Consider the following 18,139-nt stretch of genomic DNA (forward strand, 5'->3'; position numbering starts at 1 on the left):
ATCGTCGTCGTCGCCATCATCATCATCATCATCATCATCATCAATCATCATCATCATCATCATCATCAACATCATCGTTATCGTCGTCGTCGTCATCATCATCATCATCACATCATCATCATCATCATGATTAACTCATTTTTCTGTTTCAAAGATCCGCCAAGTGGTCTGGACTTGGAAAGGTCTTAAATATTAGTGATGGTATAGCCGCAGGCAAAATTTATGCATTTTCTGGATACATCAAATTGGGCAATCTTGCTCCAGCATCCTCTTACCATAAAGTGGAAGTTGTTGTCAGACACAAATTTAATGATGGTAAGTTTAAAATATTTATCAATACCCTTAATATTTTGATAGCATTTACATCACGTCCTTTGAATTACTCATATGTTAGAGAATTTTAGTGGATAGAATCCAAAATACTAGGTGAAAAACCTCCGAACTACAACTAAAAGCTTCCAGTAAACTTTGAACCAACGCGATCCGGAGTGGTGGTCCAGTGGTAGTTACATGTAATAAGATATCTTAGAACTGTTCTTATTACACAGTAATACACTGAATATATGTACAATACAAGAACTAAAATATTCGAAGAATGTGAAAATGAAAAAAAATGGATCAAATTTATAATTTGCAGACTCCCTGCAGTATGTAAGTGTAAGCGTGCAGCCATTTGCCCAACCAGGATCCTGGGTAGAGATCGGAGGAGACTTTAAACTTCCTAACAGTAAGATGTAGTTCACTATATGCAAGCTAAAATGGTATGTGATTTAAATAAAAACCGAACGAAAATGTCTGTAAATATGTTGTTAATATTAGGGTGTTCATGATATTGTTTTTCTCGCGTTCATACCCTTGCATCCACTATAGATGTTTTAAGAAAGTTAAGATTTTAAATCAAAGCAAAGAAATAAAACTGAACTTTTTATGTCATCGAAATCCTGGAATTTGTTTATATTAAAAGGAATTCCGAATAAAATGGATTAGAAAGAAATCATTTATGTTTTATCATATTTTTCAGACATTAAGGAAATAAAAATTTACATACAAATAGCGGAACCGGAAGTGAATTACTTCTTCGACGACGCAAGCCTTGTAGAACTCGTACCGGACATGAATTGGAAAGCTACTGCCGATAACAACATATACAACAACCGGAAGGTCAACTTTGATATAATGTAGGTTTATTTTAATTTACGATAAAAGGAGTCCAAAAGATTGAATTTTCAGGTTATGGAACGGAAATAGTAATTAATTCTATGATTCTCTTAATTCTTTGATATATAAATTTAAACTTTAAAAAAAGCAGATCTGCATTATATGTGCAGGCAAACTTTAAATGCTTCTAAAACCGGAACATTTTACAAACGTTTTGAATCTTTAAATTACAGAGATTGTGTTTTCTTTCAGAACCCATAAAGAACAGGGTATATCCCTCTCAGATTTCACAATAGAGGTACGTACATTTCATCTATTTCATTTCTATAGCGAATATCCGACTGTTCCTTCTTTATTTCTGATAATTTATGAGAAATTTATCATTTAAAAAAATATAATCTAATCATCAGTCTTTATTAACATTAAAATATTTCAGTTTTAATTTCAACAAATTGCAAAAAAGCAAATGGATTTGACACCAAACATAGCCATATCCAAATATCCATCAACAATTTTAGCAAACACCTGTTAAATGTTATTCTGAAATAATTGATTTTTATTTCTTTCTAAATCCGGCTTGTTTCGGCCAACAGTTTTTTTTTGCATAGCGCCATGAAAACAAATCCGAAAAGGTCGCGAAATCACGACGTTATGGTGAAGTCACAATAGAGACATGATATATTAATGAATCACCGACACCATATAAATATCTTTAATATGGTGTCATTGTGTATATGTAACTGTTTAGTTGAAAAAAATATGGCCTGATCAAATTCAAATATTACATTTGAACTCAACCCATGTCTGTTCTATCATATTTGTAATGAAATAATTAACGATATGTGATTAATGGAATAATAAATTATATGCGATTTAATCTTTTCGAGGTTGAGCAAAAAAGAAGTGAGTTTGGACACGGAACAGCCGTTCGAGCCAGCCTATGGGCAGATCCAGCTTATGGTTTCTACCGTGACTTTGTTTACAATACCTTGAAGTCGGAGTGGGCGGTCATAGAGAATGCCCTTAAATGGAGGCAGATGGAGTGGACCGAAGTGAGTATAGCCCTCAAATGGAGGGGATGGAGTGGACCGAAATGAGTAAAGCCCTCAAATGGAGGCGTATGGAATACACTAAAGTGGGTATAACCCGTAAATGAAAGGGGATATAGTTGATAAAAGTGAGTATAGCCCTCAAATGGAGAGGGGCTGAGGTCGACCAAAGTAAGTATAATCTTCAAATAGAGGGAAGGAGGTGACCGATGTGAGTATATCAAGCACTGTAAATTCTCTTACGTATTTGAAAACTACTTTGTTATTTGTATTATTATTATGAAGAAGAATGCAATGATATATGCGTATGGAACGTGTATTGTCAAACCTATTTTTTCACATGAATTCTTTAATGTTCAAAGCATATTTTATTCCCAAAACAAGTACAATTTTCGTATAGCTATATAATGAAGAATATTAATACTTAAAGTGATTACATTGAGACATTGAGATATAAGCAATTAAGCGTTTTCGTATATAATGTAAAGTTAAGGAAATAAAATGTCCAATTACGATAGTTTAATCCATGACAACTCATTGCTGAATCGCTGTTTGGAAATCTAGTAAATTGTTTGGATATCAAATTTCCTGGAAAATCCATTAAAAATAGAATTTCCTGGAAATACATTTAAAAAATAGAATTTACTGGAAATCCATTAAAAATAGAATTCCCTTGAAATCCATTAGAATATAATTCCCTTGAAATCCATTAAAAATATAAATTCCTGGAAATCCATTAAAAATATGATTTCCTCGAAATCCATTAAAATAGAATTTCCTGGAAATTCAATAAAAATAGAATTTCCTGAAAATCCATTTGAAAAATAGAATTTCCTTGAAATCCATTAAAAATATAATTTACTGGAAATCCATTAAAAATAGAATTTCCTGGAAATCCATTAAAAATAGAACTTCCTGGAAATCCATTTAAAATAAGAATTCCTTGAAACCCATTAAAAATACAATTTACTGGAAATCCATTAAAAACAGAATTTCCTCGAAATCCTGTTGAAATTTAATTTCCTGGAAATTCAATAAAAAAAGAATTTCCTCGAAATCCATTAAAATAGAATTTCCGGAAAATCCATTAAAATAAAATTTCCTGAAATCCATTTAAAAAATAGAATTCCCCGGAAATCCATTAAAAAATAGAATTTACTGGAAATCCATTAAAAAAGAATTTCCTGAAAATCCTTTGTCTTATAACCACAGGGTAAACTGAAATTTGACGACGCCAATGCCACGATAGATGATCTCCTTAGTAACGGGTAAGTGGCGACTCCACAACAACGAACATTGTTTATTCTATTCTACTTCTATTAGATTGTATCCATCAATATGTTTAGTGCAACCACCCGTTTATGAGTTGTCAAAGAACTGGTACTATGCCGCCAGTTATTCTTCATTGGGTGTATTTATGACAAAGTTCTTGATTTATTTTAAAGATGCTCCACCGCTGACAGAGAATAAACGATACTCATCATTTTAACAATAATAGGTGTTTGATCATGCATAGATATGTCTAATTAACATAACATGAAATAATTTATTTTGCGTTTTGTACATGCGTAATCAGTACTTCATTTTATATAGGTTATAGTGCCGTGGATTTTTTCGGGACGCAATTAATTATTCTTAATATTTTATCCTGAAGTTAAATAAGAAGCTCAAACTTTTTTATGGTGGTAATGGTGTAAAGTTAGTAACTTATATAACTGAAAAAATACTTATTCTTCTTTTCACCTTTGATAGAGAAAAAATACCATTTGTCAGCGGTTGAGCATCTTTAATAGAAACGTTTGCAACGTTTCATTGTTTTAGGGGGGTTTGATTTCCCATCTTTCTTTTGCATCCACTGTATACGAAAAAACAGATGCATTGCTATAGATAAATTTAGAATGGCAGGGAGGTTCTATTTTTCAAACATATAAATAATAAACCTAATGTATGGAACCCATCTTATGAAATACATACTGTAATACTCTTCCTCCATTCTCAAATGAAACTGCGACGGAAACAAAGTTGTTTTTAATTTTAGATTGTCTGTTCGTGGTCACAACATAGTCTGGGGTGTGGATGAGAGAATCCCTAATTGGGTTCAAGCTATCATGGACCAGGAAGTAATGAAGGCTGCCATTTACAAAAGGCTCTCCAGTACCGCCAAACTCACCAAGGGAAGGTGATATATTTTGAAGGATTTTTGTTTTAATTAGAGGTGATAAAACATAATTCAAATATGCTATTTCTGTGTTGATATGTGTATACTGTGAAGCTGTGTACGATTAACGATAAAAATAATTTATTTGACGTAATTTCAATAAAATATGCTTGAAACTAAGTCCACAACGACTAAGATGACGTCATAACTTAAGGGAGATAACTCAAAGAAAATATTCTGTCGTCATAAAGATGTGAATATAGCTTTCATTAATTTTATTATTAAGATACAAAACATAAGCAAATACCAAACTGATATATGCTTAAATAGGACATACAAATGTTTCTGGTCTATTATCTCATTTTCCATGTCCCTTCTGTTTTTATCCCTTTTAACATTGACACTTTACCTTAACTAAATCATGTGATAATGATGTTGTATTTGTATAAATACAATAATAACAAATATCGACATAAACAAATAACTTAGATAGAATAATATTGTAAATCAACATTTTTGCGGCGACCTAATTTCGCCTTTGCATACCAAAGGATGTTTTCGCGGAGATTTGATTTCGCTATCTAAACTTCCGGATTCCTACTTTACCTGAATTTGAAACAGTTACGCGGGATTTATTTTCGGGATTTTTTATTGCCCGCGAAATTAAATTGCACGCGAAAATAAGTTGGTTTACAGTATACATAAAACACGGCGACCCGGAAGGACGAGCGTCCTGGTTCATCAAGGACTCCTTCCATGTGAAATAAGATTAAATTAGCTTTACTCTTGCTTCCCATATCGCGAAAATAACTGGCTGTATATATAATACCAGATATAAGTGACAGTGTTGTATAACACTTTAAATTCGCGGGACGCATATCTTGTGGTTATGTCAACGGGCCATGTTCGCGGGGTTTTTATTTCATGGTACACCGATTTCTCTGTCTGCAATAATATAAGCTCTTTTGCACAACAGTAAAGAGATTAAAAACATTTTGTCAGTGGTTAAAGTTCTCGGATTTTTTTGAGAGAAAAAAACCCCGCAAAAATAGCAAAAATAACCTCTTCCATCCCGGAAATTTCGCTGCTATACAGTCCTGTAAAACACGTTTATAACGTACACACTTACAACTATTTCATGATTATATCGTAGTTACTTCATTCCCAGTCAAAGTTCACATAAGATCTCTACATTATGTGTATAATGAACTATGCTTTTAACACAGTGATTACGGTGGTCGCAGAGGTACGTTATAACCGTGTTTTATTGTATGGATTATTTTTGCTGCACAAATTTGATTTTCAGACTTATATTATCGATCTATTTCCTATCAGGGTAGCAATATAATTCATGCGAAATAAATATATAAAATATTGTATCTTAGCGACGGAAGATGTAATTTTCATTTTCGTATTTTTGTGTAATTATTATATATTATCTAATATATTTTCTACCAGACTAGTACACTGGGATGTAAATAATGAAGTCCTCCATGGTGATTTCTTCGAGAGGAAAACCGGAAATGTAGACATCACCATGGATATGTTCCGGAACATGAGTGTAGCCGATCCGAACGCAAAACTTTTCATCAACGACTATGCTGTCCTGAGCTCAGGGACTTACACAACGGTAAATATTACATTTGAATATTAACCTTCAACCCAAGTTTATGTGAGTTAACTTTTGCTTAGTCAGACATGTCGCGATGATAAATTTCTTGTTTATTATAATTAGCGAATAAGACACTTGGAATGATTTAAGACATTGTTTATTATCATAATCTTGATATATCTATATAATAATTCATTTTGTGATGACGTACAAAAATGCTCATTATCAACTAGGTCATATGTGTATAGACTGTACACACTATTTTTCCGTCCAATCGGAAGAGTGAAATGAATGAAAATACTATTATTTACATTCTAGGTGTAGATTTGAACAGAAGGGTTTTTTTCCAAAAAGTTTTTAAAAAAATATAAGACTCCACGAAATAAATCTTATAAATAAAATGATTTCCATATTATTCTTGATTTATGAATTTTTTTTTTGTTGTAACGTCCTCTTTTACTGATTTAGAATTTTTTTATTTGCCGATTTAAAAAAAAATACGACTCCACGGAATAAATTTTATAAATAATGGACTTCAAATGGTTTCCATAATCTGTATTTGCATATTACAGAGATATCTGCCCTTGCGGGTAGGTATTGATTGTGACGTCATGTGTTTGCGAGCGTAACGTCATACTTTTCAGCGAAAACGACGTGAATTGCGCTAACACAATTATGACGTAACAATCGATACCTACCCGAAAGGGAGCTTACTCTGTAATATGCAAAGACGGAATAATTCCCAATCTATTATCATTTTCGTTATTTGAACGTCTTCCTTTACTGATTTAGTTATGCATTGTGTCAGGATGTACCATGAGCTCATATATCCAACCTGTGTCTCTGATCATATAATGTTATGTTAGATTTATTCTTCATAATCGATATCCCCATTGTATAGACTATGAACCGTCGTATCTAGAATTCGTTTGAATATCTGTAACACGACCAAGGAGAAAATAAAGGCATACTTTATATGGGAAACAGGAGATATTTTGTTAAATAGCAATATATTTTTTATATAATTTAAATATAAAACTTTCCCTTTATTTTTCAGTTAATACAATTGAATATAAAACTTTCCCTTATTTTTTATTTAATGTATTTTAATATAAAGTTTTCCCTATATTTGTTTTCGTAATACATATACGTTTGAATATAAAACATTTCCCTTTATTATTCCATTATTTCAATTGAATATCAATGTTAACTTTCATTTTCCCGTTATTGCAATTGAATATCAATGTTAACTTTTATTTTTCCATTATTACAATTGAATATCAATGTTAACTTTTATTTTCCCGTTATTGCAATTGAATATCAACGTTAAGTTTTATTTTTTCATTATTACAATTGAATATCAATGTTTACTTTTATTTTTCCGTTATTACAGTTGAATATCAATGTAAACTTTTATTTTCCCGTTATTACAGTTGAATATCAATGTTAACTTTTATTTTCCCGTTATTACAATTGAATATCAATGTTAACTTTTATTTTCCCATTATTACAATTGAATATCAATGTTAACTTTTATTTTCCCGTTATTTCAGTTGAATATCAATGTTAACTTTTATTGTCCCGTTATTACAGTTGAATATCAATGTTAACTTTTATTTTCCCGTCATTACATTGAACTTTATATCAATGATATCATTTAACTTTTATTTATCCCATTATTACAATTGAATATCAATTTTAACTTTTATTTTCCCATTATATCAATTGAATATCAATGTTATCGTTTATTTTCCCGTTATTACAATTGAATATCAATGTAAACTTTTATTATCCCATTATTACAATTGAATATCAATGTTAACTTTTATTTTCCCGTTATTTCAGTTGAATATCAATGCTTTTTTTATTTTCCCTTTAATACAATTGAATATCAATGTTAACTTTTATTTTCCCAATTATTACAATCAAATATCAATGTTATCTTTTATTTTCCCGTTATTACACAATTGAATATCAATGTTAACTTTTATTTTTCCCGTTATTACAATTGAATATCAATGTTATCTTTTATTTTCCCATTATTAATTACAATTGGATATCAATGTTATCTTTTATTTTCCCACTATTAATTACAATTGAATATCAATGTTAACTTTTTATTTTTCCATTATTACAATTGAATATCAATGTTAACTTTTATTTTCCCGTTATTGCAATTGAATATCAACGTTAACTTTTATTTTTTTATTCAATTGATATTACAATTGAATATCAATGTTATCTTTTATTTTCCCATTATTAATTACAATTGAATATCAATGTTAACTTTTATTTTCCCATTTATTACAATTGAATATCAATGTTATCTTTTATTTTCCCATTATTAATTACAATTGAATATCAATGTTATCTTTTATTTTTCCATTATTACAATTGAATATCAATGTAAGCTTTTATTTTCCCTTTATTACAATTGAATATCACTGTTAGCTTTTATTTTCCCATTATTAATTACAATTGAATATCAATGTTAACTTTTATTTTTCCATTGTTACAATTGAATATCAATGTTAACTTTTATTTTCCCATTATTACAATCGAATATCAATGTTATTTTTTATTTTCCCATTATTAATTACAATTGAATATCAATGCTATCTTTTATTTTCCATTATTACAATTGAATATCAATGTTAGCTTTTATTTTCCATTATTACAATTGAATATCAATGTTAGCTTTTATTTTCCTTTTATAACAATTGAATATCAATGTTAACTTTTGTCTTCCCGTTATTGTTATTATATACTATGAGTGTATTGTTTTGAAGGCAATAACAAACCAAGCCAAAGCTTACCTGGCCGCCGGACTACCACTTCATGGTATTGGTGTACAGAACCACCTGCAGTCCAGTATCATCGACATCACACAACTAAAGGTAGGTCACCATAAAAAATCTCGTTATAACGAATTTCACAAACCCTTTTGTATGTATTTTTGAACCTCAAGCAACTGTGTAGTTCGAGAACAATATTTAATTTGAAGAATGTCGACTAAGAATTTTGAAATATTTTTTTATTAAATCTAATGACACGTATTGCAGGAAGTATTATCATCGTCCCTTTGAAGTCGTGAACATTTATCTTGAACACTTGGTAGATCACCTTCAGAGAAACCTGTCTCCTCGAACTCCTACTTCAGTAATGTAATTACCTAACCGCCAGTTTGACTTATATTATATCATATTTAGAACTGATATGTAAGTAACCAATTATTCTGTAAATTCTAGAATCCACGTTTTTGTCATTTCAGTATCGTCTGGACAAAATGGCAGAAGCTGGTCTCCCATTGTGGATAACAGAAATGTCTATTAATGAAACTAACGTTGCTACCAAAGCCTATTTGATAGAAGACATACTAAACCTCTGCTTCGGCCACAACGCGGTGAAGGGCGTGATGTTGTGGGGCTTCTGGTCCGAGGCAATATGGAAGCCAAACGCCGCTTTGGCGACAGGCATAGATTCTATATCGGTAAGAATAACGACTCTGGCAAAGTGGCCTATCGGTGTAGTTATTTAAAGATGCTTCACCGCTGATGAATGGTATTTTTATTTTTAAAATTACAGGCGCATTGACGAATTAGTATTTTTCTTACTTACAAAAGTAATTTATTTGCGTACAACCATGGCACTATGTCCTCCTTTGCAAACGTTTGTGCGGGTTTCATACGTCATTATTTCAAGAGCGCAATTCAGTCGTTTAATAAATTTGTGTCCGAAACACATGAACAATCAATACCTACTGGATAACTCTGTAATATGCAATTCTATATTGAATGACGCACTAAATGAACATGGACCAAAACAAAAGTAAATCATCTTATATTATTGTTTGTGTTAATCAGACATATGTATTCATGATTAAAAACCAATTTTTGTTCAAATAAAGATTATCATTTATGCTCTATCGGCGGTGGAGCATTTTTAACAATTAACTTAAAAATTGTTATGGAGATGTAACACAACAACCTGAGTCTCAGCCGATCAGAACTTACTGTTATAATAAAATGAAATAATCAGAAAAATGTTTTTTTTTTAAAAACGGTGGGTAACATATATTACGTCAAAATGAACATTCATGGCCGATTCTTTAATGAAAGACTTCAATGTTTTGTCTTTGAAATCTGTGTTTACCACATTGGGTTGATGTTATTTAACGTGGATTTAAGTGTATTTTTTAGCAAAGATAGGTTTTGGTAATTTTTTTTCAAATCAACAAAGTGAAATATCTCAAACCAACGATTTTACTCATGAGCCATTATTATGATGTATTATTTAGTTGAACGAAGCTGGCAGGAGGTATGTAAACCTTGTGAACACTGTGTGGAGGACGAACTGGTCTGGAGCCCTGCAAACATACACGGATAAACGATATTTCAAGGGCGATTACTCTATTAGAGTGAAGAAGGATGGAGTAACCCTCAAAACCATTGAAGTCAACCTGCCATCGAAAAGTGAACTAGTATTGACCATTGGTGGAACTAGTAAGTACAAATAATATACCATGGCATACAAATTATATAATTATATGACATACAAATAATATATTATGATATACAAATAATAAAATATGACATAAATAATAAAGCATACATTTAATATAATATGACATACAAATAATATAATATGATGTAAAAATGATATAATATGACATACAAATAATATAATATGATAAACACTTAATATAACATGATATACAAATTATATTATATGACATACAAATAATATAATATGATATACATTTAATATAATATGATATACAAATAATTTAATATGGCATATAAATGATAAAATATTATATACATTTGATATAATATGATATACAAATAATATAATATGACATACAAATAATAAAAAATGGCATACAAATAATAAAATATGACATACAAAATAATAAAATATGACATACAAATAATATAATATGTCATACAAATAATATAATATGACATACATTTGTATTCTTTTGACATCCGCGTAACGTGGAATTCTAGGTAGTGTCCCAGATGTAAAATTTGAGCCATTGATGACCACAGAAAACCAGTTGTACAGTTTGCCAAAGCTTGAGTTACGTAAAAAAACACATATCTGCATTACAGAGCTATTTGGTGTTCTTGATTCATATTTTAACCTCATTCGTCTGCTTATTCTCTGTTGCCTTGTGTATTTATGTTTTATGTGTATTTCTTTCTTTGTAGATGCATCTCCGACGATTGCAGTCCAGATTAATTAAGGATCAACGCTACAACAACGACATTTAGTGATAGATTTAGAAAATAAAATTGAATAATTGACTTGTTGTAGGCTATTTGTTTACTACAGAACATTTTGATCTATAATCAACGGACTTAACATTAGAATGTCTATATTTTTTCATCACTTGTTTGTGTAAGCGTCATCTGCATTAAATCTCTTTGGTAGCTGTCTTAGCAAATTCTGGTAATTTCAAATGCAGTCAATTTTACACATAATGTCTGTGTCGTGTGTTTGAGGCTTGTGTACGTGAACAGTTGAAAGATAAGATACACCCGCATATTCTTACCATTGTCTTCAATATCAAAACGGTATAAAGGAATAGAGTTAAATTTATTCAAGATTTACCACTATTATCAAGAAAACTGAATACTCAATAAAATTTACCTTAGGCCAAAAAATGATATGTCTGCTTAGGGTTACCCGACCGACCCTAATTTTTTACCCCCAACCCTAAGTTTTTCCCACTTTTCAACGAAAAAAATTAAAAGTCGGGATTTCGATCTCAGACTCCGGTTCCGGCCATTATTTTTTATATGAAAAAAAAATCCTCACGACCTACCGACCCGATTTTTTGCCAATGTAACCCTAAACAGACATATCTTATTTTGGGCCTTATAGCCGGTTATTTACGCGGTTCAAAGTTTTTGCGATTTTAGCTAAAAAAGGGATAATCAAATTTTCGCGAATTTAAATGTTCGCGATTAGGCTTTCAGGGTATAAATGATTTAATCATTTCTCTATAATTAATTGATTTTTAACTTCATCGGGGTATGAAAGGATTTTTTTTTGTAAACTTTTGTGAGAATCCGCTATGCATATCCCGATGAAGTTAAAAGATAGTCACATCAATGTTTGAATATTTCCCGGTTCAAATTTTGGCGAATACAGCAATGGAACGCGAAAACGTAAAAATATCTTCCCGACGAAAATAACCAGCTGTACGGTATTCCATTTCTATGGAATCTTAATACAGGTGAGTAACTACAAATAATGAAAAGAAACAAGATGGAATTCACCTAGCTTTTCTTGTTTTTCTATGTACCTGAAGATGGCCAAGAGGCCGAAACTTTGTGGAAGGGATATTTATACTATTTAATGTTTATATAATATTCTCCCTCTGAAGAATTAGTATTTGGAAGCTTTCATATAACACCCATCGTAACCGACAGAATACTCATGATCACTTAATATATGTATAACGTTCGTTCTCTTTTGTAATAAATGTGCACATGTTCGACAAAAATACTCCATTTAGGTGTTTGTGTGATAAAGTAACATTATATCGAATTCCTCACATGACCAAGATTGACTCGATTTACAGTTCATATGTTAAAACCCAAAACAGATAAGATATATTATTTAACACATTTGATACTAATTTTATCAGCAATCAGGATTTTATTCATACATATACATGTTTTTATAGGAACCAACAACAACACAGAACGTTATCGGCTTATTATTATTAAGATAATTTCCCATCAAATGCGGCCTATTTTCAAATCATATTTAAGATACATTTGACTCTAAGAAATCCAAGGCTTACTTTCACGTCCAGCTTTTGTTCGTTTTCAGGCTTTATATCAAAATTGTTATCGCTAGTATGGGATGTAATCATGTCCTGTAAACTAACTTATTTTGGCGGCGAATTCATTTTTTTGTGTTTTGTTTTTGTTTTATGACTGACATATTTTTATATGAGTTTAATTATTTTTAAATATATAATCATAGGGTTCTACTGTCCATGTGCTTGAATTATTTTCATGGCGATTTGAATTTGGCAGAAATAAGGTGGCTTTACTGTCAAACACATTTTATACTGTTTGATTAATTCTAAAACCTGTGATTTATTGTGTGAATGCAAGGACGTAGATGTTGTGATGATATTGTATTATCATTATTATGTCCCTTGTGTAACTCTCCAGCTGGAGGTAATAAAACCAGTTCGTTTTAAGTCGTACTCAAGCATGGCGCATTATTTGTTTCAGCTAAAAACAAGATCACTTTAAAAAGTGACAACAACACAGATGTATCACTTATAAACCGTTGGTATATGTATCAAGTCTGAATTCTGAAATGAAATAGAATATATTTTAGCTCTACGCTATAATTATTCAAAATCTCTGACATTAATAACAAATTAGAAAATAACATTACTATTGTATGTGCATTTATGCGTTACATAATATTACAAATAGATGAAGTTACGGTGTATTGACCGTGCCAATCGTCTCGCGATCTTGTGTTAATGATCATGACACATTTCCTGTAAAACGGACATAGTCACTCAAATATCTTCCTGGTGGGTAAAAAAAATAGGACCATTATGATACAGAACATTGATGAAAAAGAACACTCTATCACAACTATAGACCAAGGGCGAAGAGATTTAGCCGAGGTAAGTAAATATTGAATGTCTTACATTAACAATTACTTATCTAAACCGAAACGAGGTATAATATTTCAAATGTGAATGTAAAACGAGATTGATAATTTTGAAGACACGAAATAGTAATTAGATTATAATTTAATTATCATAAATTAAATGTTACTTTAACTTTTGAAGCAACGAAACAGTAATTAGATTATAATTTAATTATAATAATTAAATTTTACTTTTAATAACGCGTGTCGTCTTATGTTACCCGCCGTCGTTCTAATAACCGCGCGTTAGTTATTTCACTAGACAGAAAAACAGCAATATGAATCTTTATTGTTAGCATTGAATACACAGGGAATCAGGCAATTGTTTGATTTTGTAAATTATCTTAGGCATCGCTATAACATTATATTTTCGTATGATTTTATTGGGCTGTTTTAGAAACTATTAATTTTTGTTTGGGAGTCGTAGTGGGCCTTTAAAGAGGCTCAATTTAAATATTTATTTCATGGTGTTCCGCATATAATGACAAAACAAAAACAAAACACAAAAAACCCACATTACTGGCTATTAAATTATTTAGCTTTTTCTTCTATGTTTTTACTTACAAACTGAATACAATGCCGATTATTGACATTGGTACCTTTGAGTTTATATCTTGTGCCTTATGTACTCTTAATTTATTGTTGAATTTGTGTACTTTTATTTATTTTATTTTCTTTATACATGTATTTTTATTTATTTATTTTTTTAATTATTCTACTTATTATTATATTTTTCATTTTATTATCATTTGTTTGGTCAATGGTGGCGGTTTGTGACTTATTTTATGTACAAAATACCAATTTTCTTGTAGATGACTATGGCGTCAGTTTGTATGAAGCTGTTGAAATCGACATTCATTCTACCCTTCGTGGCTGGAAATTACCTCCGTCGTCCACAAGGATCCCAGTATTATGACTGTAGCATCTCCTCCCGAGTCCTGTTCCTAGTCCTCGTCAGTCTTGTGACGGTCTTCACGGCCAACAGTGGCATACACCGACACGGGCAGTATCGTCTTGGAACCGTCTTGATTCTTCAGGCGATAATCATGACATGTACCATGACCGCTGTACTAAGATTGGTTTGTCTGGTGCATAAGAATGGCCTCGGATCCGTTGTAGCAAAAAGACGACAAACGAGTACTCCAAAACTTCAGATCGTATTTATCTGGATTTTCGGTCTAACGTCAGGCTTATATTGCGCTTTGTTCATCAGCAAACAGATCGAGTGTTTTGTAATTGTACATGCTGGTGGATTTTTCTGGAATGTACTATTTTATTTCAATGTTGTATTGATCCTGGGCATATTTGCAGAAATGATTTTTGTGTCTTATTTTTCACAATTTGAATTAAAGCAAACATCGTGTGTAAATTCCGTTATGTTTCTAATGCTTACCGGTAATATTATTGTTATGCTTTATATCTACTTTATGAAAAGAACATTTTTGTATGCAATTTATTTCGACCCTGAAGATAATTTGCGATCGTGTATAGAAAACAACAGTACAGTGTCGATCCTCAAGCGGAAGTCACATAAACTACTGAGTCCGACATCAGTAGAGTTTAGCCTTCTCACAATCACAATACTACTTGAAATCTGGTCGCCAACGCAGATGGACAATGCTTATAATAGATCACGTGACAGAGAAGCAGATCGTGATACTTGTAGATCACGTGACATGCATGTGGAAGATGGTGAGAGTGAATCAGATGACAGACAGGAAGGTGATAGTGATGGCGGATCACGTGACAGACACATGGTTAATGTTTGTGAAGGAACACATGGCAGAGAAATACAGAATAATGATAATTACGGATACTGTGAACGACAAATGTCTATTAATTCTAGCCACCGTGATTCTGAGCTCATTCCACTTCTGCACAGCGTAGATGAACTGGAGCAGCCAATCATTTTGTCAAGACAAAGATGGAAAGTGTCACACATTGCAACATTAGCTGTAACCCTGACTGCGGGTCTCGGACTTATAATCTGCTACACTGCACAAGCTATGGATATTGGAAACTTGAAACAACTTAAGTTCGCCACGGAAATTTACGAACTAACTACACTAGTTATTATGACATGTGTACAACTAGTTGGCTTCTTTTGTTTATCACACTATTGTGTCCCCAAGAAATCTGTCAAACCACTCAGGCCAAGAGATTATGTGTATCTGTTATCGGCATTTGGTCTGATCACTTTCCATTTTTACGAGACTTTAGGAGGTGATGCGTCTACAGATTCATCGTCTAGTATTTTGCTGTTTAAAAGCATCCTTAGCATACTCCAGGATTATTTACAAGTGGTTTTTCTACTGCAGGCCAACCGATGTCAAAAATCCCGACCAAGCGTGCCCTTACTAGAATCGATTCTGATCTGCACAATGGTAATGAACCTTGTTTATTGGTTTATCGAGTCATTTCTGATATCAGAATTTCCAATCACAAGAGATTTAAAACACTCCATTTTCGCCAAACATTTGTTGTACTTTATATACGATGTATTATTACCGGTTGCTGTTTTCTTCAGGTTCACATCGTTTTTAGAATATTATGCCACCTTTGACGAGTTTCGTTCCTGATGTGAATTTTCATATATCTTTTTTGGCCACTTTCATTTTCCAGACACTTTATTTTGAGAGCTTACGTTTCTTTAAAATGTTGTATTTTTCATGTTATCGCGAAGACAATATTCTCACGATTTCGTTGCAAGTGATAATCAAAAAACAAGACTTCCAAAATAGCGATTTCATTATGGTTTTAAGTAGAAATTTTATAATGATAGATCAGCAAATATAGACAGCTTAAATAAGTACATGTACAACGGTTATACAGTAGAAGAATCAACAAATACACACTTGTTTTTTTTTCGTTTTTTTTCCTTTTACTTTTTTATTCATGTTGTTTGTTTTTGTGTTTTGTTTGTTTGTTTGTTTGATATGACTATGATCAGAACCAGTGTACGCTGCAGTAGATGCATACAAAACATTATATATATATGTCATTGTTTTGATAGGTGATGTTTTTATATGCGATCTTTTTTATTTGCTATTTTGTTTTGAAATTTGTGGAATCCGTTTATCAATATGAAATATGGAAATATTTTTGTATAACTGTATTTTCATTTACGTCACTGAAGTTAAAAAAAGAGTACGCGTATTTTGCTTCGGACTTCAAAATATGTCAAATTATATAAATAAAATTTCCTGTTTATTTCCTGTTTTATCATGGTCTGAGTACTAGAGACGCTTGAGTGTGTTTAGGATTTTCCAGTCGACATTTGACCTAATAAGGGGTTAAATTAGGTTTAAATATACATATTTTCCGGGACAAATTGCAATAGTAATACGTAACGTTGAAACATCTATTTATGTCTTAAAGGTCATAGTAACCGTTTATGTTTCCTCGTGAATAAATTTCCTCCTGAAACACTTAGATTGTTATCTTTTTGAAGTTTTATTCTACTCTTTAGTGTCTGTTTCATAGTGATGTTTGTAGTTCAATTAAGATATTCATAAAGAACTAAAAACAATACACACTTTTTTACAATTAAATAGTGTTTCGGTTGGTTCCTTCACATGAAATGCACGCATTTCTCATCGTCACGAAGTTCAGATACATGTAAATGTAGAATATGTATCTACTTTTAATAAAATAACTCGTTTTTTTGTTTCTTTTTAACGGTTGTTTTGTATTTTTTGTATTCACTTATATTCAATCGAAATTACTAATATGACTGAAGTCAATGCCTTAAAGAGACGGCAGAACCAATTGATTTCCCATGGACGGCAATGTTAACGTGTGTCAATGGCCAGGTTGAATGAAGTTTTTGAAGTCTGGTCACCCATCACTAATTTTGAAGAAGGTCATCTCACATACATGTACCTGTGGATAATTCTTTTGTCGAACGTACCATCTTGCTAAATTTTAGGTGAGGGTCGCCATATTGCGTTGAAATTCGAACCAAAAAATGGCCAAAATTTTCATACAATTCCTATCTTAATTACATCCCCCTGTCCTTAACAGACTTGAATGAGTTTGAAAATGTCTTTACATATTTTACATCTACCTGTATTGCCCAACCACTACATTAAACATTTGAAACTGATGTAGGCTCTTAAACATTCACCTCTCTATGGAGTCTTGTGCCCATAAGGGGATTTCAAAAAATCTTTAAATGGTTTGATTCTGCGGTCCTTAAAAGGGCGCAGCCAGATCATGATGTAAGTCTCAAGTTCAACAAATCACTTTGTTATAAGCATAGTTCGTTAAACACACATTCTATACATCTTATAGGAACCATGACGGGGAAGGAAAAATACGATGTTATAACAATGAATTTGTTGCAAGTATGTTGGTCATAAAAATTTTTTTTTTTTTTCTGTAATTATTATTGGATTGTTAAGCATAAAAAAATAATTTGACAACAAATCAAAATATTGCACTAAACATCATATCCCTCGACGGCAT

The 18,139-nt window shown here is 31.6% G+C and overlaps 2 protein-coding genes across 4 annotated transcripts in view; both read left to right on the forward strand.

The window, feature by feature from the left end:
- LOC138331266 (uncharacterized) overlaps positions 1–11,286 on the forward strand; it is a 59,816-nt gene extending 48,530 nt beyond the window's left edge. The window contains exons 2-13 of one of the 3 annotated variants that reach the window (XM_069278779.1): positions 155–315; positions 638–727; positions 1,022–1,178; positions 1,411–1,456; positions 2,046–2,210; positions 3,420–3,475; positions 4,246–4,386; positions 5,824–5,995; positions 8,767–8,874; positions 9,249–9,467; positions 10,275–10,479; positions 11,191–11,286. In XM_069278779.1, coding sequence (XP_069134880.1) covers positions 155–315; positions 638–727; positions 1,022–1,178; positions 1,411–1,456; positions 2,046–2,210; positions 3,420–3,475; positions 4,246–4,386; positions 5,824–5,995; positions 8,767–8,874; positions 9,249–9,467; positions 10,275–10,479; positions 11,191–11,225 — 1,555 coding nt within the window. In that variant the 3' untranslated portion in view covers positions 11,226–11,286. Of the gene's footprint in view, positions 1–154; positions 316–637; positions 728–1,021; positions 1,179–1,410; positions 1,457–2,045; positions 2,211–3,419; positions 3,476–4,245; positions 4,387–5,823; positions 5,996–8,766; positions 8,875–9,248; positions 9,468–10,274; positions 10,480–11,190 lie in introns of those variants that run through there. The other 2 variants (XM_069278781.1, XM_069278780.1) reach the window with 2 other exon arrangements.
- Positions 11,287–13,345: 2,059 nt separating this feature from the next.
- On the forward strand, positions 13,346–17,350 carry LOC138331265 (uncharacterized). The gene is made up of 2 exons (XM_069278777.1): positions 13,346–13,646; positions 14,485–17,350. The coding sequence occupies exons 1-2, from the start codon at positions 13,575–13,577 to the stop codon at positions 16,249–16,251; spliced, it is 1,839 nt and encodes a 612-aa protein (XP_069134878.1). The 5' UTR covers positions 13,346–13,574; the 3' UTR covers positions 16,252–17,350.
- The last annotated feature ends 789 nt before the right edge of the window (positions 17,351–18,139 follow it).

The sequence above is a fragment of the Argopecten irradians genome, chromosome 9 (assembly GCF_041381155.1).
Source record: "Argopecten irradians isolate NY chromosome 9, Ai_NY, whole genome shotgun sequence".
Lineage (NCBI taxonomy): Eukaryota > Metazoa > Mollusca > Bivalvia > Pectinida > Pectinidae > Argopecten > Argopecten irradians.

Bases quoted from the DNA above. Each gene is read 5' to 3' on its own strand.
- LOC138331265 (XM_069278777.1), top strand. From the start codon at position 13,575: ATGATACAGAACATTGATGAAAAAGAACACTCTATCACAACTATAGAC. The intron at 13,647-14,484 runs GTAAGTAAATAT...ATTTTCTTGTAG, and splicing joins GGCGAAGAGATTTAGCCGAG to ATGACTATGGCGTCAGTTTG.